This window comes from Symphalangus syndactylus, chromosome 13 (assembly GCF_028878055.3).
Source record: "Symphalangus syndactylus isolate Jambi chromosome 13, NHGRI_mSymSyn1-v2.1_pri, whole genome shotgun sequence".
NCBI lineage: Eukaryota > Metazoa > Chordata > Mammalia > Primates > Hylobatidae > Symphalangus > Symphalangus syndactylus.
This window is the reverse complement of record NC_072435.2, coordinates 56,955,792-56,980,610: the sequence shown is the minus strand read 5'-3', so window position 1 is coordinate 56,980,610 and position 24,819 is coordinate 56,955,792. Positions and strand designations below refer to the sequence as shown.

The 24,819-nt window shown below is 45.9% G+C and overlaps 1 protein-coding gene and 1 pseudogene across 3 annotated transcripts; one reads left to right on the top strand and one right to left on the bottom strand.

Annotated features, from left to right (window-relative positions):
- Window positions 1-1,961: 1,961 nt before the first annotated feature.
- On the bottom strand, window positions 1,962-10,907 carry CEBPG (CCAAT enhancer binding protein gamma). 3 transcript variants are annotated; one of them, XM_063614119.1, is made up of 3 exons: window positions 10,724-10,907; window positions 4,553-5,518; window positions 1,962-3,409 (listed from the first exon to the last, which is right to left on the bottom strand). In XM_063614119.1, the coding sequence occupies exon 2, from the start codon at window positions 5,420-5,422 to the stop codon at window positions 4,970-4,972; it is 453 nt and encodes a 150-aa protein (XP_063470189.1). In that variant the 5' UTR covers window positions 5,423-5,518; window positions 10,724-10,907; the 3' UTR covers window positions 1,962-3,409; window positions 4,553-4,969. The 3 variants fall into 3 exon arrangements, with proteins under 3 accessions (XP_063470189.1, XP_063470188.1, XP_055093428.1); XM_063614118.1 differs by lacking the exon at window positions 10,724-10,907 and adding an exon at window positions 10,378-10,497; XM_055237453.2 differs by having other exon boundaries at window positions 1,962-5,518.
- LOC134732169 (aldo-keto reductase family 1 member B1-like) lies at window positions 10,505-24,173 on the top strand (annotated as a pseudogene).
- Window positions 24,174-24,819: the final 646 nt, after the last annotated feature.

The window sequence follows — 24,819 nt, the reverse complement described above, 5'->3', positions numbered from 1 at the left end:
AAAAAAAAATTTTAAATAGAGACAGGGGTTTGCTATGTGGCCAAGTTGGTCTTGGAACTCCCGGCGTCAAGCAATCCTCCTGCCTTGGCCTCCCAGATTGCTAGGATTACAGGCGTGAGTCTCCCACCTGTCTCAAAGGGCATTCTTTGGAAGCACAGGTCTAGAGGGCCAGCAGTAGCTACCACCTCTACTCCCATGTTTGTACCTAACTCTGTCTCTTCTAACCTCTGCAGAAATTCATGTAGCTTCAGAAATCCATTAGAGACCCCTCCAGAAAGCTGTATAGTGCTACAACCCTTCCGAAACTCAGTGTCTAGGTATTCAATTCAACACATAATTCAGTATCCACTCTGCCAGTGCAGGATACAAACATGACCCCTCCTTCCAGAGCCTCTAGTCTCCTGCGAGGCCTTCACCTCAAACCAGTATGAACAAATATATTGTCTCAAACACTGCAAAGTGCCGTGAAGCAAGCAACAGGATAGGCTTAGCATAGACAGCCAGGGGGCTAAGACAGAGGAGGGAACTTATTAGTGAAAAGCCAGAGATGCTTCATTCCAGACAGAAGGAGCTGCCCCAGGAAGGAAAGAAAAGAGCTTGGAAAAGCCCTAGAGCCGAAGTACAGTGACACAGGAGGATGGAGGGAAATTAAGTTGATGAGGGGAAACACCACAACACAAGGAGACTGGGTCTCACCCCCGGTGCAATGGGGAGCAACAGATGGTTCTGGAGAGCAGGCAGTGACGCTGCCATCCAGGAACACCAACGAGGAGCCAGTCACCAAGTCCAGGCAAGAGAAGAGGATGGCTCTGCATGGGTGGTCAGGGTGGGTGAAGCAGACAGGTACAGGGGCTCCATTTAGAAGGTGGAAGTGAAAGATGGCTATGCGGAAGCGCATCTGGTTTTAACAGCTGCTTTAAAGGGAGGGACAAGAGGTGGCATTTGGGCTGCAAAAAGTGTAACGTGTGACTGTTTCATTGACAATTCTATTCCAATTCTATAACCCCCATTTCTCTAGATGCCTCTATACAGCTTTCAGGCCTAGAGCTCTGTGAGGAGTGGGATACTGCAGTAAAAGAATACCTAGGCAATGGTGTTCTCTGAGTGTATGTAAAACTGTAAAACGCATATGAACTCTCTGGCTAGGCAGTGGATGAGCTGGTCTAAAAGTGCTTTTGTCAGAAAAAGACCTGGCCCCTCACAAAGATGTCATCGCTCGGTAAAATTCCCCAAGACACGTTATTGGATTCTAAGTTACAACTAATTCAAAAAAGTGAAACGGGCCACACTTCCCATAGAAATAACTCCTGACCTCCACTTTTCATTAAGATGCAGCAAGCAGAGATTTATTTCCCAAGACATGAAAATAATTGAGGCATCATAGAAGAAAAGCATTTAAATGGCATTCCCTTGAAATATTCAATTCACATCAGCTCCCTGGACTCAACAAAGTTTATGAAATCAGCAAATTTCATCTCTACAGACACTCTATGGCATAACATAAATGAGGACAGTGTCCACATGTACTACAAAACTCCAGATAGGGGAAAGGCCTTACTTTAAATTCTTGACTATCTACCTCGAAATATAAGAATTTCTTCCCTCTCTAAATGGAAACCATGCTCTGAGACACTAGGTGATTAAGCGGGAACCCATTTATTCACTTATTCCTTTCCCTATTCTGGCATAATTTTTAGTTTAGACCAAGTGACTAAAAATATAACTAAAGATGTATCCCATGTCCAGAGAAGACTACTTTCCTATCCCCTAAGGGCAATCGGGGAGATCTAGACTTGGACACAAATACCTCTGCCTGTCTCCCCACTTTCCCCACCCCTACCCCCGGCCGTCCAGTGTAGGAACAGGAAAGACAGCAAGACACCTGCCTGGGCTTCCCAGCTGTTTAACATCTGGACTGCTTTTTGGTATCTAACATAAAGAAAGCCACGATGAAAGACAAGTCATTGTTCCAAAGTTGTTTTTTATTTTATATTTGTTGAAAGAAATAAAATTATATTTAAAAAAATAGAGAAATCTCACAAACTGATGAAAGCCAGGAACAAAAAGAACAAGTTAGTACTTTTTCCTGAGAGGCAGATCTAACAGCTGCAGAATGGACTTTTTCCTTCCCAGCTTTTGTCAAACAAAACAATTCTCCTATTTCTAAGGCATCAAAAAGCACTGAGTGCGAAATGGGTTGTTCGGGTACACGGTCTCAAGTCCTCTAATGGGGATTAGGAAACGTGAAAAGCTGCTACCATTTCCTCTCCTTTAATACCAAATGTTAAACTGTCTATACTTCTACTTTTTATGTAAATTTGAGAATTTCACACTCATGACCTGCATTTCAGACCTGGTCGTGTTTGATTAAAATCTTACTACTTAGTATCTGCACTGGCATCCCAACAACTGATTGCAGGGGCCAGCAGCAGGAAGAGCTGCTCTGATCTCACCATCCGCAGCCAAAACCAGCCAAAGAGCATCCATCCCAGGACACTCAGATGCAGCTAGAAATTTATGCTAAAGCCTAACTCCTAAACTGCTGGACCTGCCCACAAGGGCAGATCACATCCTAATGGTTCACAGGTCACACACAGAACAAAAGTCACAAAAGTCACCTTACAATTCCCAAAGCTCTAAATTGATTCATTCCCCACACGTGGTTTCCCCAATTTTATACTGATAAATCTATCAAATTAAAAGCTTTCATTTCCAACCACTTCAGTAAGATAGACAACACCATGCTCAACATTTTTGTTCTCTGCCTAATTGCTTGCTTCTGCTAAACTTTGCATTTCCATGGGTAATAGGAAAGCTTGAACCCATTTTTCCAAAAGTTCCAATCTTGTGTTCTGATTTGAAATACTGAGTACACACCCCTGATGATTTCTCTGAAGTTTCTTTTTCAAGATACTTAAGTCAATTCATATAACTGGTAACCATAAATTCCATGGGGGCATCGAATTCCCAAGAGATTTAAATGTCTGTAGTGCCCACCATAGGTGCTTGCTTATACATTCAAGTGACCTAATGCATCTCCAATTAAGTTAATTATGTAACACCAATCAGCTGCTAAGGAGCCAGTAGGATCCTGTGGGTGTGTCCTGGCTAGTTATTCAAAACATCTCTCATCCTTCATGGGTAGATCCATACTCCAAGGTAAGCTGGTGTTGGACTCTAGAAACCTCCATCCTGTCTCCTGGCTCTATAGGGAGTTAACAGCCCTCCTGGGACAGCTTCTCCTGGGCTCCGGTTTTACATTCAGAAGGGCCTCACGACTCTAAGAATGGCTTTGCTGAGTTGCTGGGCACCATGATGTCTTCTCCTGCCCAGAAACGGCACGGTCAGCACTCTTCCACCAACCGGAGGGTTCAACTTGAGTTTCATTCTGGCTACATCATCCCAAGTCCTAGTATGAAACAGCAACGTGGCCAAAAATGACCATGTTCAAATAAGATACCTGGTAACACAAGCTTTTAAATCAGTTATGACTCGTCTCTCATCTCCAGCCCAGGCACACAAAAAATACACAAATTTGAGCTAGAACTGTACTAAGAAAAAAAGAGAAAGAAAAGAAAGCAAAAGAAAAGAGAAAGAGAAGCAAAAACGTTGACAAAGACAATCTAAACTACCAACACTGACGTAAGCCAGACTCTAGAGTCCCTACTTTAGCGACTGCCATTTTTTAGTCTCAACAAAAATGTCAATATCCTGAGTTTTACCAGTATTTTCTAAAATAATTTATGGGACACAAAAGCATATAAATGAATAAACAGAAGCAGTGGTACAAAGTCTGGAAAGCCCACTAACCAGAAAAAGAAATGTCACAACAACAATATCAAAAGATGTATTTAAGAGAAATAAATTAAAGGTTCAAACCTTATACTTTCAAGTTTTCTTAGACAATTATTTTGGGAGATGGCATGGAGTTGATACATTTCTCTAATAATTACTTGGTTAAGATCAAATACCAAAATGAGCCTTCAGAAGAAAATTTTGACTTTAAAAATAATGGCCCCATGGCCGCTATCTTGAACACAAGAGAAACTACCTTCTGAATTAATATTCCAAACCCTAATCAGTAGCTTGTGTCATCAAACTGTTAAGACATTTTGTTTACTAACTTGGTTGTCAAAACTGTATCCAAAAAAACACTTACTAGCATCCCCAGAAACTAAAATTTTGGTACACAAGTTTCTCTACACCACTGAGTTGGGTTTTTAGAATAAAACAATGCCAATCTAAGCCCAAAGGTATCCCAAAAACATAATTCCTACGCTTTAGTTTTATTTTTGTGTTTAATCTATTTGCTTCCTAAATGTTATTTGTATTTTTTAAGTCAATTGGCCACACAATACCTATAAGATGTGATGAGGTTTCTTTACTTAACCTCACTATTCAAAAACTTGTACTTTTGGGGGAAAACAGTACTAATTATGTTAAAACAAAGTTTATGCCATATATAAAATCACTCCAAATTACACACTCATTGCTTTCTATAGCTCTATGAATTTATAATACATAATTTAGAAGAAAATCACGAATAGATTACCATAGGTGGCATTCAACTTTTCTTAATCCAATTCAGCCTATCCATTAAAACCAAGAACCTTCTGCATGGCCTGCCAGTTCCCCATTCCTTTTGTCAACTTAAAAAAGAAGCATTTCTTGGGAAGTCAGGATTTATTAAGAACATCGGGATCTCAGATATTTCTTTTTTTACCATATACCTTAATATTTGGGGGGATTTTGATCCCCACAAAAATCTCTATCATTTAAAACCAGATAGTCAAATTACAAGGCTAACATTTTTAGCTAATCAACTCTTCAGTGCTGATCCTAGAAAATAGCCTCCAATGGGTCTTTGAGTCATGGAAAAGGACAACTTTCAGCCATTGACACAAGTGGTGTCAGTGGTCACACCTTTAACATTCAAGCCACAAGCTCTAAAGTCTGGAAAGGGTGAGGTCTACTGTCCTGCATTGTCGCCATCTGCTGTCGTATTTTCAGTGCTAATGGACTGTACGTTGTCTGCAAGGTTGTGCGCATGCTCAAGAAACAAATCTTTGAGTACACTTAATTCCTTGGTCAGCAATTTGATTTTTGCTTCCAACCGTTCATTCTCTTCTTTGAGCTGATTGACTCTCTGCAGTGTGTCTTGTGCTTTCTGCTTGCTTTTCAACCGGCTCTTTTTCACAGCCATGTTGTTCCTCTCTCGGCGTTGCCGATACTCGTCACTGTTTCGATCCATGGGCGAGCTCTTTTTGCTCTGCTTGCTGGGAGCCACGGCTTTGCCTCCTCCCCCAGGGCCAGCAGGCACAAGCTGAGGAACCTGCTGTAAGCCGCTGGCATGTGCCTGGGTATGGATAACACTAATTCCGTTCACCCCTGGAGTGCTGTTTTGCTGCGATATCTTGCTCATTTGGGCACTCTCCCTTGCCAACACAGAACAGGTAGAAATGAGAGCAGGGTGATCAATGGTTTCCACGCTAAGCTGCCAAAAAATCTTCACACGTACCTAGTTAAAAAATAAATTGCATTAAAATGTTTGAAATGACAGGATCAAATGAGATCAAACTTGTACGTACCTAACATCAGGCCAACATTAATTGATTCTGCTGAGAAAAGTCTACAGCAACTGCCAACTGTTCCAATGTTTCTGAAGTCTAAATCATTTCACTTAGAAAGGTAAGTAAGTACAGAAGCACCATCAGGCGAAACTCAGCCCACCCGGATCCCTGAGGGTACTGCCCCTCTGCGATTGTTATCAAAAATGGGAGGAAAACAAAAGACTGCCACTAATTAGGTGGCGCATGTGAACTAACAGCACTTGACAATCTGCCAGGGAGGAGCTGCAGCTGACTGTAGTAAGAGAGACACCTGCAATGAAAGGGGGGAGAAGTTTCCATTGTTGGTTCAAGTCAAAACAGAAGGCTGGGGTGGCGCACCCTGTCTCCAGCACTCTCATGCTATCACCTCTGCAGGTTCCATGTTCTAATATGCAGAGAGGGAGTCATCGAGGACTTGAGTTCTCTCCCAGAGCTCTGTAGTTTTTTGCTTTATTTTTTTAATGACCTCAAATGATAATTCCACAGTTTAACCAAATTTACTGAGTCAGTTTCTTGAATTTAGGAGCTCTGACACTCAATTTGCTCCCCATCCCACCAGGCTTGTAGAAAGTGTGTTTTTTCTTCTTGACATAATTAGTAAAACTCGAAACACACTGAACCTGAAACCACAAGGAATGAAACAGAAGCCCTCATGATGCATCCAAGGAAGTGCGGGTCCTGGGACCCAGGCTGGACAAAGGAGCTGAGCAGCTGCCGTGCCTGTGGCCACTTCGTGCTACCAAATGAGCCCGTGTGAGCTCGGAGGACGCACCAGCTCTGAAGCATCCCTGTGCTGCTGCCTGCAGAAATGAAGGCACGGTTTCGAAAAGCAGTCACATGTAGATTACTCTGAATCCAATTAAGTCCCTACAGTTGCCCCAAGAAGTATAAAAGTGTGACTATCCTATCATCATGAGGCCACTTCAAGACAAACTAAGTTCAGTGAATGGTGTCCACCAAGGAGTCAGGGCACTCTTAGAAATTTAGAAAGCAGTGTTAGGAACATAAAACTATCCTGTTCTCTTTTCACAAAACTGCTAAAATTACATCAGTGGAAAAAATCTGGAGTCAGATTTATGCAGTGATCCCACAATGGGGGAAAGCTCAGTTAGCAAACACCAGTAGCTACACCCAAACCTTTAGCCAGGCAGTTCTGTACACTGTTTATTGGTCTCTTTTTAAAAAACATCTTTGCTTTGAAAAGTCCACGTGTCATTACTTTCCATTGTTTTCAAAGCCACACAGGCGGCCCTGAGCTAGTAGGTCATCTGTTCTCACTACAGCACTAAGGCAAGACAAAAAGCATCCCTCCAAACCATGAGGGCGATCCACTCCAAGCCTATCTTCAGTAATGGACAGTTCACAATTTCCCTTGGTCATTATTAGGTTGCCTCATTTTTCTTCCAGGAGAAAAGTGGCTGTTTGGTATTAATCTGAGCCACACGTAGTGCCACCTAACATTATTATTATCTATTTGGTGTCAAGTGAGAAGTGCTTTACTCAATTTTTAAGAAGTTGTTTAACACCTCTCCTGAGACTGTCTTAACAATCATAATCATGTTCACCTTATTTTTCTACTTTTTTTTATATACCAATTATATTTTTAGCCTTTAAAGCTCTCTACAGTCAACTTGGCCAAGCTCAGAGATAGCGATGATCCAAAGCGGTAGAGACCAGCAACCAGGCCAGTTCTTGTCTTGGCTGTGGCTCCCCCTATTTTAGTTTGGGCAAATCTCTTTTCTTCCGTGGGCGTCTGTTCCCCACATGCAAATGAGGGATGTGGAATAGTAAGACACTTTCCTACAGACAACACACCACGACCTTCAGTCACTAACAGCTCTTACTCACTACACGGTCCAAGTTCAGCAACATTCACGCCTGTTTCCGCATCCAAAGATACAGGAACACGGAAGGGCTCTTTTACCTCTGCCTGACTCATCTTGCAAGGTACTAGGCTGACCGTGTGTGGTAGGTGAGGTTTCAAAGGTAAGCCCTTGGCCTGAAAAGAGTATTCACTGAACCTACAAACTGGTGAAAATGTAAGAGAAACTTGGAGATAATCAAAATAACTCCAAGAATGTTTTGTTTAGAAAGTTCTTTAACCATATAAATAGCTCTTAAAGTGAAGAGAAAATTAACCAAGTAAAAGGAGATCAAAGAGCTAAGTGATTCTACACTGAAAAGGCCACTCTCATTTATGCTTTGTTCCTCCACACACATTTACTGAACACCTACAACAGGCAAAAAGTGTTTATTTCAAAGCTGGACACTCAGTCCTAAATTCAAGTCTGGCTCCTCTGTGGACAAACACTATTCCAAAGTTCAGGCTACAGGAAGCAGGGCGGCGCCTGGCTTCCTTCCATGTGAATCACTTAAGGAGGAAACGGCAGGAAAGCTGAAGAGCAGTGGTTCTCAAAGTGTGGTCCCTGGACCAGCATCGTCATCATCCAGGAACTCTTTAGAAATGTAACTTCTCAGGCTGCCCCAGACTTAGAATTGGGAGTTCTAAGAACAGAGCTGAGTAATCTTTTCATAAGGAGACCTCTAAGTAACTTCGAATACACCGAAGTCTGAGGGCCTCTGCTGTTGATTCCCAATGAATATTGAGAATGGTGGACTAAGTGGATAACAGGCTTTGTTTTAATTCAAACTTAATTCAAGTAATGTTCATTCATGTCAGTCACACTGAAAGCACAGAATGTTAGAATGAGTAAAACAAAATCAAATTTTTCTCAAGTTTCACCTGGGAAAATAAACCTATCGAGAATTTTCCTAACCCTTTTGTCCCTTTTCTCCACAGACCTAGAACCCATTATTCCTCCCCCTGCCCACCAAAATAAATTTTTCACTCAATTTCCTCAATGAAGGTCAACATTTCAAAATAGTTACAGATATTTCTCCTTGGTCCTAACTGTTTAGTCTCTGGGATTTGACAATTCCACCTAAAACAAACAAAAAAAACTTCCCATCTACCCTTCCTCTCCATCCCAATCCCATCGAAATCACCTTAGGCCACTATCATCTCTCAGGGACACTGGTCTCTGGTCTAGCCTGCTTCCTCCAACCTGTCTCCAGAGCAACTGAACACTCAAACCTGAGTGAGTCACTCTCCTGGTGAAAATTCATCTCTGGCTCCAGTCTACAGGATGAAATCCAAGGTCCTGACCCTCTCTCCTCCCTCACACCACATCTTGACAGTACTAAACCACCATTGTCTGTGCTTTCTCTTTTCTTTGGGCATCTGGGAAGATTTGTTCCCTAGGTCTGTCAACTCCAGTCGCATCGTATCTCCCTGAAGATCTTCACAAGCATCTAGTGCAGGGTCCATGAGGAAGGGGACGTCCCCTTTCTAGGAGTACAGAAGTGGGTCACTGGGGCATGAGAAGAACATCAACATCATCTTTCTAACCCAATCCTTTTGAAGTGATTTACAACACACAAAACAAATAGACTGTTTGTAAATAAACATCCATTAAGAGCTCATGCTCATGTTTTTCTTTTTTTTTACTGATAGAGCTAGAAAGCCACAAACGCAGGAGGCCAGTGTACCTATCAATGTAACAAACCATGGAACCAACCCTCCCAAGAATGCACAATACACCTGGAATCGTGGCTACCTGTATTTATCATTACTGTGACCAAGTGAGGCAATCTTAGACCACAAGAACAAATTCAGCCCCACGAGGTCCTATTTGTCTTTACCAGGGGCTCAGCACACAGTGTTTAATTTTCCAGGGATGAAACCATCTCTCCAAGATCAGACAGCCTTGCAGACAGACATGATGTGATCTTGAGAATTTACAGGATATTCTCAATGAAGTTTTGTTTCCATCTACTTTTTTTTAAAGCAGGTATTAAAAATAACTGAACCAGCCAAATGTGCCCACAAGAAGCAAGAATCAAGAAGCTGAAATATGCTTGAGCTTCCTTGTACCCTGTAATTATTTAGCCTTGTTTATAGCAACATTTTCCAGAAGCAGAATCGACCTTATCAACAGCTTATCCCAAATACTACTCAAGGACTAACAGATGACCACATCTTAAATATCAAGAGCTTCTAGGTGTAGAATGTCTTCGTAAAGCAAGCCCTTACAGGATTTTCTTTTAAAATTTTCTCTGGGAGTCACATTTCTTCGGGAGAAGTCTGCCTTAAGTGACAACCTATTCATATAAGCAGTCAATTCTGACACAACTACCAATTTTGGTGTCACCCATCAACATTGAGACCTTTCTAAATCTTATACATTTCAGGATGCCAGATTACAGTATAAACTTCAAACAAGAGGAAAACCAAACACGTAAACCTGTGGAAGAGAAGCAACACACCAGCTGCCCTGGAAAACACTCTCCTGCCCCCACCCCCACACATGCATTTCCATCCTTCGCATCTGGACACCTTTGCTGGCTGGCTGCCCTGCTCCGCTCCCTCCAACTATGCCCGCGAAGCGCTTCATTTCTTCTCTATTCGACCCGTAGGTGTTGCGTGTTCTTCTAAACTACGTTCAACAGTAAAGTGCAGGACATTCGAACAGCTCCACAAAGAAGCAAAATATTATCTCTGCAAAGTCATGCATTTAAAAACCAGTTGCTTTCCCTATTTTATTGATCAGTCTTTGAACTTCTGAACAGATTTTCGATCACCGCAAGCTGAGCCCTTCTAGAAGATCAGGATTCTAAAGCTCGACTCGGTCCACCTTCTGCTATTCTGGGAACACCCTTCATCCCCAGGGGCCAATGCGAGCCTGGCCGGTCACACCGCCCGTCTCACCGAGAGGGGGCCGGGCTCCGCAGGGGGCATTCCCTGGCCGTTCGCGCGCTCCCGGCCCGCCGCGAGGGGCGCCCCGGGCAGCGCGGGGGTCGACGGGCGGCGCCGCGGCGCTGGGCCGCAGCCAGGAATGAGCTCAGCGTCCCCGCCGGGTGTTGCCGGCAGGTTGCATCAGACGCCGCGCGGCGCCGCCGCCCGCGCCTCCAGCCTCGCGGGGCCTTCCCGGGCCAACCGGCCGTCCGGGGCCGGGACTGGGTTTCCCCGAGCCGGGCCCGCGCCCAGTCGAGCGGCCGGTGCCGCCGCGGCCTCCTCCTCCCCGCTCTCACGGCGCCCGCCGCGGCCCTCTTACCTGCTCCTCCAGCCCGCCTGCCCCCAGGCGGCCTCCACTCCGAGCGGCCCCGCGCAGTGCGGCCCGAGCCGACCCAGGCCTCACAGCCCGCGAGTCAGCGAGGAGGAGCGACAGTTACGAAACCGGCAGCCTCCGCCCGTTCCGCAGCCGCGGCCACCGGCTTCCCCTACTCGCCGGGGCCGCGCGCGCCGCCGCCGTCATCCCGACCAATGGGAGCGCCGGCCTGCGGGAGGCACCGCCTTCTCTCGCGACGGGCAGCCAAGCCGACCAATCATGGACCGGCTGGCGGCGGGAGGCGGGCCCACGGCGGGGGCGTGGGTTCCGCGCGGCTGGCTCGGTGGGTGTGGCGGGAGAAGGGGGCTGCTCGCTGCGGCATCCGCGGTCCCTCGGCGGCTCGCCCGGGCTGGCGGCGGCCTAGTGCTGTGGACGACTCAGGTTCGAGTCGGAGATTGAAGAGCCGTCACCTTGTGGAGGCCAGACGTGCCTTTGGAAGCATTTCCTGAGGTGGTTTTGTGAACCACCGGTGACTGCTTTGGTTTCGCCGCGTCCCTTGGGAGCCCCCGCGGCGTCCCTCACAGAGTTTCTCCGAACGGAACGCTCCGCAGGCGGGCGGGCTTTGTCGCCGAAAAACGAGTGGAGGCTGACGCGGTGGCTCCCGACTGTAATCTCAGCGCCGAGGGAGGCCGAGGCGGGAGAATGGCTTGAGCCCAGGCGTTGGAGACCAGCCTGGACAACATAGCGAGACCCCATCTCTGTTACTAATTTTTTAAAAATCGAATGAACCCAGATGTTTCACACATAGGATTAGCATTGATGTCACATGGGTGAAAGCTGCAGGCTGTGCTTTGCTAGGGTGAGATGAAGTGAATTTCTTAAAAATGATTCTCTTTGGGTGCCTTCCAGGTGGATGGGTGGGAGGTGATCTCTGAAAATAAGCAGGGATCCAGTGTGACTTAAAACTCACCAGGAGGACCCGAAAGCGTTTTAACACCAGGAAGCAGCAGCTCGCTGGGCGGAGGGCAGAGCTCGCCTGATAGGTTTAATTGCTTCCTCTTTAGCAATGCGTATCGTTCAAAAAATTGAGGCTTTGAAAGAGGAAATGTTTCTTCAGCGCCCATGGAACCGGCTCGCCCCGTAAGATTGTTTCGAGGAATCAGTAAGATGATAAAGCAATAAATAAAAATTAAAAGAGGTCACAAAAGTGAACAATGGGCTGGGCGCGGTGGCTCAGGTCTGTAATCCCAGCACTTTGCTAGGCTGATCACTTCAGGTCAGGAATTAGAGACCAGCCTGGGCAACATGGAAAAACCCCATCTCTACCAAAAATATAAAAGATTAGCCGGGTGTAGTGGCGCTGTGCCTGTGGTCCCAGCTACTCTGGAGTCTGAGATGGGAGGATGGCTTGAGCCTGAGAGGCGGAGGTTGCAGTGAGCTGAGATTGAGCCACTGCACTCCAGCCTGAGCCACAGAATGAGACCCTGTCTCCAAAAAAAAAACAAGGGAATAATGCTCACAGATGCACACTTGGGAGAATAAGTGTCATTGAAACAAGTGTGTTTCTTCACGTTGACTCTCAGTATTCTGAGCTGAAATTTCTTTTCTTTCTTTTTTTTTTTGAGACGGTCTTGCTGTGTTGCCCCAGCTGGAGTGCAATGGCACCGCCACAGCTTGATCACAGCTTACTGCAGCCTCGAACTCCTGGGCTCAAGCCATCCTCCCACCTCAGCCTCCCAAGTAAGTGGGATTATAGGCATGCACCACCACACCTAGCTAATTTTTTAAAAATGTTTTGTAGAGACAAGGTCTCACCGTATTGTCCACTCTGTTCTCAAATTCCTGGGCTCAAGTGATCTTTCTGTCTCGGCCTCCCAGATTGCTGGGATTATGGGTGTGAGTAACCAAGTCCTGCCTGAACTTGCTTTGATCAAGATTTTAGTACTATTAAAATAGGATTGTGATTTATTGCTCACAAAATCATAATTTTACCCCGAATATTTCCTAATCACTTAAAAAATGGGTAGGGGGGTCAGACGCAGTGGCTCACGCCTGTAATCCCAGCACTTTGGGAGGCCGAGGGGGGTGGATCACCTGAGGTCAGGAGTTTGAGACCACCCTGGCCAACATGGTGAAACCCTGTCTGTACTAAAAATATAAAAATTAGCCAGGCGTGGTGGCGGGTGCCTGTAGTCCCAGCCACTCGGGACCCTGAGGCAGAAGAATTGCTTGAACTCGGGAGGCAGAGGTTGGCAGTGAGCTGAGATCGCGCCACTGCACTCCAGCCTGGGTGACAGCAAGACTCCATCTCAAAAAAAAAATAAAAAATAAAAATAAAAAAAGGAAAGAAAAGAAAAAAGAAAAATGTATAAGGGGAGAAAAAGAACTTATATAGGTATATTCAGTTATCCTCTGGTTTGCAAACCGCTCTGCCAAGCTGTTCCAGCATTCTTCGTATCTGTGTCTGGGCAGGCCTTCTTACACACCCAGCAAGTCGAGTCAGTGCCCAGGACACTCGGGTATTTATTTCCTTTTCAGCTGGTAGCTGGTAGTTTTTTCTTCTACTCAGTTTACAAGTATGCGTTTGGTGCCAACTACGTACTAAGCTGTAGGCTAAGTGTTGGAGATTCAGCAATGAGCAAGACAAACACACAGTCTCTGCCCATATGGAACTTACAGCCAGGCAGACAGGCATTTGGTAATTACACAATTTTTCTTTCTGTCAGCTAGGCTGGAGTGCAGTGGGGCGAGCATGGCTCACTGCAGCCTCGACCTCCTGGGCTCAGGTGATCCTCCCACCTCAACCTCCCAAGCAACTGGCATGCGCCACCATGCTTGGCTAATTTTTGTATTTTTTGTAGCGATGGGGTTTCACCATGTTGCCCAGGCTGGTTTCGAACACCTAGGGTCAAGTGATGCACCCACCTCGGCCTTTCAAAGTGCTAGGATTACAGGCATGAGCTACCTCCCCTGGTCCACAATTTTTCAATTACCATTTTCATAGATACTACAAGAAAGCAGTACAAGACACTGTGAGAAATCAGAAGGGAACCAGACCTAGTCTGATGGGTCCGGGGAGGCCTGAAAGATTGACAGGATTTGGCTAGGCAACGCAGAGGACGTGGGTGCAGCAGTCACAGGGAATTCTTGTCTGGGGTCCTGTGACGGGAGAAATTTAAGGCTAAAGTGGCTGAAAGTAAAGTGGAGACGAACAAGATAGGCAGGGCCATGTGGGCCCAAGAAGCGTTCAGATTTTTACCCTAAGAGATAGAAGCTTCCGAAAGATTTGCTCTCCATAAGGAAATAAGAGCCTGGTGAAGCCTTGGAGGTCTACTATGTAGCTTTTTTACAAGTCACAGGGATCCAAGCCATCACAGTAAAAGAAAAATTTCCTGCATATCTCTCTGCCTTACGGTAATCAATATATATTCTACAAATCCAAAGACTGAGTAGCCTCTATAGCACTTTGGGAGGCCGAGGTGAGAGGACCACTTGAAGCCAGGAGTTCAAGACCAGCTTGGGCAACATAGTGAGAACCTTCATCTCTATTTAATTTAAAAAATTTTTAAATAAAAAAACCCTCCAAAGTACTTGGGAAGTAGGATGTCCTATTCATTGAATATTGTAGTTACCTGACAGCCACTGATTAACTACATTAGTTACCTAAGAGATATGAACTCTAGTGTCCACAGCTTCACTGCTTGCTAGATGTGCAGCCTTGGCAAAATTACTTAACCTCTCTGTCATCTGTAAATGGAGAAGACAACAGTGTCGCTCTGAGGATTAAAGGAATTAGTGTGCTAGGCTCCTAAAACAGTGACTGCTTGGTACCTCAAAAGTATTAGCTACATGGCTGGGTAGAGTGGCTCACTCCTGTAATCCCAGCACTTTGGGAGGCTGAAGCTGGAGTGCAATGGCATGATCATAGCTCACTGCAGCCTTGAACTCCTGGGCTCATGCAGTCCTCCCACCTCAGCCTCCCGAGTAGTTAGGACTACAGACGTGCATCACCACACCTGGTTTATTTTAAAAATTATTTGAGAGATGAAATTTTTTTAGAGATGGAGTCTCTCTATGTTGTCCCAGCCAGTCTCAAACTCCTGGGCTTATGATTCTCCCACCTCGGTCTCCCAAAGTACTGGGTGTGATGGGTGGCATGTGCCTATGGTCCCAGCTACGCAGGAGGCTGAGGTGGGAGGATCGCCTGAGCCCGGGAGGCAGAGATTGCAGTGAGCCTAGATTGGCCTGGGAAACCAACTGAGACTCAGTCTCAAAAAAAAAAAAAAAAAAAAAAGTATTAGCTATTATTACCACAATGCTCATACATGAATTATAAACAGATTGCATCCATAGAATCATAGCAGACTAAAACACACTGCAAAATGAGGCCAAGCTGTGCTTATACTGCTTTGCTGATTCAGGCACTAAACACGTAATATTGAAGGTCCTGATGTTGACCCTATGTTGTATCCTAAAAGGTGTTATTTTTAGAGCAGTTCCTTAGTTACCCCACCTTATTTCATTTCTTTCCATAAGGTAGAGTGGAGGAACAATTTAGTAATTTGATTTTTTTGTATTTGAAAGCCAGATCAATAGAAGTTTACTATGCAAACTGAAATAAATTAATGTATATTTGGAAAGTTTCTGAAAAACTAATGAGCCAAATTAACCACCTTTGACAGGAGATCCAGACTGTATCTGTAATATGTGAGAGCTGGGAAAATGTCCGTCAGATTTGAGTTTCAGTTGATGTCTTGTGGTATGTTGGTGATAATATGATTATCAATCATTCTGCGTTGGTTAAGGGTCTTTGGTTGGAAGTAAGTGCAAACCATCCCTGAGTAGCCTAAGCATTAAACAAGGCCTTGGTGAAAGATGCTAGGCCACTCCATGAAATACCCAGGTCATGTCAGAACCAAGAACAGATGTCTTTGTCTCTCTCTCTCTGTGTGTGTGTGTGTAAGTGTGTGTATGTATCTTCCTGTTGATTTCATTATGCTTTCTGCTGGCACATAAACTTCTTCACATGGCCAATGACAATCTCAGTGTTCACAGCTTCAGTCCCTAAAGAAGGGCTAGCTCTCATTTTAAGTTCCTGTTCCAACAGTCCTAGGCAAGGACTCTCGGATTGGCACAGCTGGGTCACGTGCTCATCTAGGAATGATGAAGTGTTAAAAGCAGGTCATGATGGACCGAACATGGCTGCTCTGGAGAGGCTGGCAGGGGCTGATCTCAGAGGAAAAAGAAGTGCTGGGCAGACAGACCCATCAATATGCATTTCAAGTGGCAGATCACACTGTGGTCGCTCTGATGGAAGCCTTACTCACCCTGGCTGACTAATCTTCTTTCTTGTGTGATATGATCCCCATGCTTGAGGGCAAAATGTAAACCTCCAGTTTTATCTCTGGAAGCACTGTTTGAAATCATAACAGCTGTGATGCTAAATGGTTGTCTTAGAACATCCCCACATCTCATAAGGGAGTCCTATGGATGACAGCAAAAAATCTGACATGGTCTAAGCTTGAGCAGTTGGCAAGTACTGTAAATGTCCATCCTAAAGCACTTTTCAGTTTGTCAGATTTCATTATCCCGTGAGTTGAGACACGTCATCTGTCTTAATGATAAGTACATGTCATCTCTGCACACAAAGGTCTGTGAGCACATGAAAATAGGTACATATCACCTGCACACATGAGGAGAGCTGCATGCATCTGTGCACACACAGAAAGGTGCCTGACATCTTTGCACATAAGGAGAGATGTGTGCCATCTGGGATCACTTGAGGCCGGGAATTTGAGACCAGCCTGGGCAATATGGTGAAACCCCAACTCTACTAAAAATACAAAAATTAGCCCAGCATGGTGACGCATGCCTGTAATCCCAGCTACTCGGGAGGCTGAGGCAGGAGAATGGCATGAACCCAGGAGGCAGAGGTTGCAGTGAGCTGAGATTGCGCCACTGCACTCCAGCCTGGGTGACAGAACAAGACTCTGTCTCAAAAAGAAAAAAAATGGTGTTTGTGAGGCATGTGACACCAGTCTTTATCAAGGCAGTGTGATGGGCTTTGGAGACAGAACAGAGTGGTGTTGACTAGCACTCAACCCAGCTAAACCTCCAGTCCTCATCTAGGGAGGATTGACAGTAAATATTTCATAGAGTTGTTATGAGGATTAAGTAAACCAACATGAAAAGGAGCTAGCATAGTGCCTGGCACATAGGAGGCACAAAATAAGTGTTTTCTAGTGTGTCCATCCAAGAATAATTTGCTACCTAGGAGCCTGCTGTTGGTTTCCAATACTGTTCTCCAATAACAGGAGCCGGCTCCTTACAGAAGTGGCTGATTCTAGGGCTGGGGCAGGAAATATACAAGGTGAGCCTGGAACATCTTGCAGTGCCAGAAAGTAAGGAAGTCTTCAGAAAGTGAAGCAATTGGGAGTGTGTGTCTCAGTCAGCTGAGGCTGCCATCACAAAATACCATAGACTTGAGGGCGTGAACAATACAATTTTGTTTCTCATGGTCCAGAGGCTAGGAAGTCCAAGATCAAGGTGCTGGCAAGGTAAATTTTACTCTGAAGCCTCTTCTCTTGGCATGGAGGTAGCTGCAGTCTCCCCGTGTGCTCACATGATCTCTTCTTTGTGCACTTGTTGGGGAGTCTGTGTGGGGAGAGACTGAATTCTCCAGCGTGTCTTCATATAAGGGTACTAATCCCATCCCTAGTGCCCCACGCCATGACCTCATCTAAACCCTGATTACCTCCCAAAGACCCCATCTCCAAATACCATCACATGTGGGGCAGGGCTTCAACATATGAATTTGGGGAGACATAAACATTCCATCTATAAGACTATATCAAAGGGCCACAGGAGCCAAATGAAAGTGCCCCCAGTGCCCAAAGCTGGAACTATTTGAGTGGCAGAACAAACAACGTAGTATTGGATTATAACCCCAAGTATGAGATGAATATCCATGAGTCCCTACAGATATTAATAAATGATGGAATAAATGAATAAATGGCAGAGAAGAGGCAAATCTCCCTCGCAGAACTCCAAATAATTGACAGTCTGTCCTCAGGCTGGAGAGCTACACTCCCTGATTCTTAACTGTGGGCTACACATAGTGACTTCCTTTCGAAGCATAGAATATGGAGGAGAAGAAAGAGTAACTTTATGGTGGAGAAACCTGACAAAGACTAGCAGGTGATCGAAGTTCACATCAGCAGTCATAAACCGTGTTGATAGCAAGTATCCTTGATAAGATAAGATGAAAATGGCCCTTTACCCTTTGGTCTTCCTCCTGAGAACTCATAACCGCAGTCTAAGAAAAACACCAAATTCCAATAGAGCAGCATTTTGTAAAATACCTACCTAAAACTTCTCAAAACTGTCAAGATCATCAAAACAAGGAAAGTCAGACAAAGTATCACAGTCTAGAGCAGCAGTCCCCAATCTTTTTGGCAAGAGGGACCAATTTCATGGAAGACAGTTTTTCCACAGATGGGGAGCAGCAGGGGAGGAGAGAGCATTTCAGGATGCAACTGTCCTACCTCAGATCATCAGGCATTAGAGTCTCATAAGGAGCATGCAACCTGGATCCCTCATATGCACAGTTCACAATAGGGTTCGCGCTCCGGTGAGAGTCTAATGCTGCTGCTGATAAGACAGGAGGCAGAGTTCAGGCAGTAACTCTTGCTCACCTGCCATTCACCTCCTGCTGGGCAGCCCGGTTGCTAACGGGTCTGTGCCTCAGGAAATAGGGACACCTGGTCTAGAGGATCCTCAAGAGACATGATGACTAAATGTGATGTGGTATCCTAGATGGGATCCTGGAACAGAAAGAGGATGATAGAAACTAAGGAAATCCAGATTTGAAGCATGGGCAATATTTAACAATGGACTTCATTCAATGATAATGTATCAATATATCTTCATTAACTATAACAAATATATGAATGTAAGGTGTTAATAATAGGTGAAACTGGGAAATCTATACCTCCTTCTCAATTTTTTATAAATCTTAAGTTGTTTTGAGTCATGCACAGTGCCTGTAATCCCAGCACTTTGGGAGGCTGAGGTGGGAGGATTGCTTGAGGTCAAGAGTTTGAGACCAGCCTGGCCAAAATAGTGAGGCCCCATCTCTACAAAAAAAAAAATTAAAAATTAGCCAAGCATGGTGGCATGTGCCTGTGGTCCCAGCCACTTGGAAGACTGAGGCGGGAGGACGGCTTGAGCCTGGAAGGTCGAGGCTGCAGTGAGTTGCGATAGCGCCATCCCACTCCAACCTGGGCAACAGACCGAGACTCTATCTCTTACAATAATTAATTAAAAAGAAAATAGTTGGCTGGGCGCGGTGGCTCACGCTTGTAATCCCAGCACTTTGGGAGGCCGAGGCGGGCGAATCACGAGGTCAGGAGATCGAGACCACTATGAAACCCCGTCTCTACTAAAAATACAAAAAAATTAGCCAGGCGTGGTGGCGGGCGCCTGTAGTCCCAGCTACTCGGAGAGGCTGAGGCAGGAGAATGGCGTGAACTCAGGAAGTGGAGTTTGCAGTGAGCCGAGATCACGCCACTGCACTCCAGCCTGGGTGACAGAGCGAGACTCCGTCTCAAAAAAAAGAAAATAGTTCTGAGAAATTTTTTTTAAGTATTTGGGATGCATTGCAGTCTTAACATTAACCTAAAACAGTACTGTTTTAAAACATGAACAACCCAGGCCAGATTTTAGCCAAATGGATAAAGAAGAAAGCAACAGAAGAGCCTCAGGCCCCACTCCCTCCCTCAGTCCACGAGTGGTGACTGTGCTTCTGCCGGGCAAATCCAAATCATGCAGAGAAATGGAGCAGAGAGGGAGAGTAGATCTACAGGAGCTCCTCCAGGAGGAGAGAGGGATAGAAAGAAGGAAGGGGAGGTGGAGGGGTCCACTTTGAGACTGCAGGATGACAGAGAAGCCCAGGACACCATCTTTGGGCCTAGTGGGGAAGCCCCATCCTCAGCTGAAGGTCCAAACACCAGGTCAACCCCTGGAATCCACAGGACTGAGCTGAGAAGGAAATGAAAAGCTTCCCAGACAGGGGACATGGTTGTCCCTGGCGCTCATTCTCCTATTCTCTTTCATCTGTCTCAGTCAATAGATGTTGATTGAATTCCTGCTCTGAGCCAGGCCCTGTCCCAAGTTCTGGGAGTCCTGTGAGAACCAAGCCAAGGGGCTGGAGAGGGGAGCGGGGGGAGCTGGTGCCCAACAGATGAGACGGGGCCGAGGAGACACAGCCAGGCCGGGTGGGCTTGTAGCCTAGAATCCCTGTGCTTAGCGTCAGGAATCTGCGTCCACTCCTAGGCCGTCGTGACTGCTCCTTTTTCATCTTATTTTTCGTTTAGATTCCCACGGTAATAAGTTCTTGTGTCAGCCTTAACTGGGATTCATATTGACTTGGGTTTGGCAGGTGGAGCCGCCAGTCTATTGCATAAATTTTGGGGTTTTGGCTGGAAGAGGAAGGTGGGGTTGTTGTCTTTCCTTTGCAGAGGTTTCTGGGGGGAAACTGAGGTGCAGAAGAAACTGGGATCTGGGGAGAGACAAGTGCTGTTTTGCAGTCCTTACAAAGAGAGTGACTTTCCCCCCACCCCCGTGAACGATCCTCTGTGCCTTCAGCCCAATGGGGACTGGAGTGAACGCAGAAACCACTTCGATGCCTCTAGGAAGTGACTCTTATAAAAATCAGGAATCCATGCCCTTGGCATAGGTGTATCAACTTTGTGAAGAAGAAGAAGGAGCTGAAGCAGAGGCTCCACTGAGGCCCTCAGGAGACTTTGGGGGCCTTAGATATGAATGGCCTGGGTACATTACGGGGAGTGCCCAGGAACTCACTAAGGCCGGGCACCCTCAGAAACACTTTGTGGTGGAGGTCAGAGCATTTGTTCTATTACAGTGAAAAAGATCCAGCTGCACCCATAGGTGGGAAGCCCTGGGCCAACTTGAGAGCCAAAAGAGCAAATGGAACATTCCAGTTTAGTCTCAGCTAGACGATGGATAAAACTAAAAGTCGCAGCAGCCAGAATGGCTTGTGAGATCGGAGTGTGTCTAGGGCAGAGGGAAGTGGGAGAGGGAAGGAGGAGGATTCTTCCTTTTAGGGAGAGGGAGGTGGAGGATGATCAAGAAAAGCTGGAAATGCCCGCCTCATTCTGATGTGCCATCTGGTGGGCCATTTCCTCCCAATTCCATATATCCAAATCCTTCCCATTCCCCAAACTCCAGTCTCAGTCCTGGCCTGTGCGTGTACTTTGTTCTTATAGAGAAGATTCTCTCTCTCTCTCTCTCTCTGGCTCTCTGTGTGTGTGTGTGTGTGTGTGTGTGTGTGTGTGTGTGTGAGTATGGGTGTGCTTTAGAGACAGGGTCTTGCTCTGTCACTCAGGTTGGAGTGCAGTGACACCATCATGGCCTGCTACTACAGCTTTGACCTCCTGGGCTTAAGAGTTAAGAGAGCCCCCTGTTTCAGTCTCCCGAGCAGCTGGGACTATAGTTGTGGACTACCATGCCTGGCTAATTTTTCAATTTTTTGTAAAGACAGGGTCTCAATATGTTGCCAGGCTGGTCCTGAGTTCCTAGGCCCAAGTGATCCTCTCACCTAAGCCCCACAAATGCTGGGATTACAGGCATGAGCCACTGTGCTTGGCAAGACTCTGTTGTATATACATATTGCTGTGCTATGTACCTATGAGACTTTAGAAAACACAGCTGGGGAAATGGGTCCCTCCAACCCGAATGTGGGATCTGGGAGGCACACAATGACCTCCACTACAATCCACTTCTTGCATCATTCGGATCCACTTCTTACTTACACATAGTAAGTTAATCCCATCGGTGAACAGCTTCTCTGGGATTCTGGATGGCCTCCTTTCCTGGAGAAGCCTCCAAGAGGACAGCTAGTGGGATGAAGGATGAACAGCAGCTCCTACTGCTACAGCTGACCTCAAGGCTATAGCTGGTTTTCATCATCTGCCTCCCCTACTACACATTCTAGATTCCCTCACCCTTGGCTAGCACACCTCTCCTGGTCTAAGTAGTTCATCTGTGGGGTGACCCACACCTTCATGTCTGAGAAATCTGCATGCTTTATTACCATGTCCTTCTCAAGCCTTGGCTGCTGCACCTGTTCATTTACCATCAAAATTGGGCAGGGGATCATATCTGCAAAAGAAGTATAGGAAGAATAAATCAGAAGCTAATGAGATGGTTACCTACAAGAGGTATATGGGAACTGGGTAGAAACAGTGAGAGAGTTGCCAGATGATGGCTCACATCTGTAATCCCAGCACTTTGGGAGGCCGAGGCAAGAGGATCACTTGAAGCCAGGAGTTTGAGACCAGCCCGGCCAACATAGCAAGACCTTGTCTCTACAAAACGTATTTAAAAATTAGCTGGGCACAGTGGTGCACCAGGAAGACACCATTTTAACCAAGTGATCACAGTTCACATCACCAGCAATAAAACACAGAGACATCACGGACCCCCTGCTGCAATGTACCAAGAAGTGCACAGTCTCGCTCTCATGTGGCATTCTTGCCAAATACACAGTCTCAATCTGATCATGAGGAAATATCATAGAAACTCAAGCTGAGGAACATTCTATGAAATAGCTGCCAGTACTGTTCAAAAATATCGTCATGAAAAATGAAGAAAAGCTGAGAAACTGCTCCGTAGTGGAGGAGATGAAGGGGACACGACAACAATGCCCCATAGGCTGCTAGAATGGATTCTGGAACAGAAAGGACATCAGTGGGAAAAATGAGAAAATCAGATTGGATCTGTAAGTCTGTTAATAGTATTATGTCAATGTTATTTTCCTTAATTTTTTATTTGTCTTTTTTTTTTTGGTGGGTTTGGGTTTTTTGGTTCTGTTTGTTTGTTTGAGCCAGGGTCCTGCTCTGTTGCCCAGGCTGGAGTGCAGTGGGGCAATCATTGCTCTCCTGGGCTCAAGTGATCCTCTCACCTCCACCACCCAAGTAGCTGGGGCTACAGGCATGTGCCACCACACCTGGCTAATTTTTAAAATTTTTGTAGAGACGGGGTTTTCCTATGCTGCCCAGGCTGGTCTCAAACTCCCAGGCTCAAACAGTCCTCCTGCCTCAGCCTTCCAAAGTGCTGGGATTACAGGTATGAGCCACTGCACCTGGCCAGTGCTATTTTCCTACTTCTGATCATTGTTCCATGGTCAGATCAGCTTTTGCTGGGAGTGGGGAGTGGAAGTAGCCTTGTGCTGAAGAGACAGGCACCCCTCCCTCACCACCCTGTACTGGGCAGGGTTATACATAGCACTGGTTAGCATGGCAGAGAACAGGAGAGAAGTCTTCCAAGGCACACAAGACAGTATGAAACAATTCCAGGGAGCGCAGCAGCCGTGGCCAGCCACCATGTGCTCAACAATGGCGCCAAGATGCCCATCCTGGGGCTGGGCACCTGGAAGTCCCCTCCAGGCCTGGTGACTGAGGCCGTGAGGGTGGCCATCAGTATCGGGTACTGCCACATTGACTGTGCCCACGTGTACTAGAATGAGAATGAGGTGGGGGTGGCCATTCAGGAGAAGCTCAGGGAGCAGGTGGTGAAGCGTGAGGAGCTCTTCATCATTAGTAAGCTGTGGTGCACATACCATGGGAAGGGCCTGGTGAAAGGAGCCTGCCAGAAGACCCTCAGCAGCCTGAAGCTGGACTACCCGGACCTCTACCTTATTCACTGGCTGACTGGCTTTAAGCCTGGGAAGGAATTTTTCCATTGAATGAGTTGGGTAATGTGGTTCCCAGTGACACCAACATTCTGGACACATGGGCAGCCATGGAAGAGCTGGTGGATGAATGGCTGGTGAAAGCTATTGGCATTTCCAACTTCAACCATCTCCAGGTTGGAGAGGCTCTTAAACAAACCTGGCTTAAAGTATAAGCCTGTGGTTAACCAGATTGAGTGCCACCCTTACCTCACTCAGAAGAAGTTAATCCAGTACTGCCAGTCCAAAGGCATCATGGTGACCGCCCATAGCCCCCTCAGCACTCCCAACAGGCCCTGGGCAAATGCTGAGGACCCTTCCCTCCTGGGGGATCCCAGGATCAAGGCGATTGCAGCCAAGCACAGTAAAACTACAGCCCAGGTCCTGATCCGGTTCCTCATGCAGAGGAACTTGGGGGTGATCCCTAAGTCTGTGACGCCAGAACTCATTGCTGACAACTTTAAGGTCTTTGACTTTGAACTGAACAGCCAGGATATGACCTCCTTACTCAGCTACAACAGGAGCTGGAGGGTCTGTGCCTTGGTGAGCTGTGCCTCCCACAAGCATTACCCCTTCCATGAAGATTTTGAAGCTGTGGATGCCTGCTCATCCCTAAGTGACCTATACCTGTGTTTCCTGTCTCATTTTTTTCCTTGCAAATGTAGTATGGCCTGTGTCACTCAGCAGTGGGACAGCAATCTGTAGAGTGGCCAGCAAGGGCGTGTCTAGCTTGATGTTGGATCTGAAGAGCCCAGTCAATAGAGTAGAAGTCTCTTCCAGTTTGCTTTGCCCTCCTTTTTGCCCCACTGGGGAAAGTACAACCTTAATACCCTTTTCTGACCAAGGAAAAGCAAAATCTGCCAGGTCAAAATAGTGCCACTAACAGTTGAGTTTTGGCTGCTTGGAACTGTAATCTCTTCAGCAAGACTTCTCTTTGCCTTAAATAAAAAGTGTTTTTGTGGAAAAAAAATAAGGACTGATACAGTGAAATATATGTTAAAATATAAAACATTTTAATAAAAAGAGCTTCTTATTACAAAAAGCATGAAGAACTTTATGATAGTAACAAAAGCTTCTATTTTAAAAAGCCCTTTGTATTTATAGAAAGCATATATTTGCATGTATTCTTTGTAATAGTATATTTGAACGTTGTGGAATCAGCAACTTGCAAAAAATCCAAAATTCTAAATACCATAGAAAATCATCACAAAAAGTCACAGACAGGTAAAAATAGGATGTTCATGGATGTTCACAGGTGAACAGATAAAATATAGTATTTACACACAATGGAATACTAAGCAGCCTTAAAAAGGAAGGAAATCCCATCACTTGCCACAACCTGGATAAACCT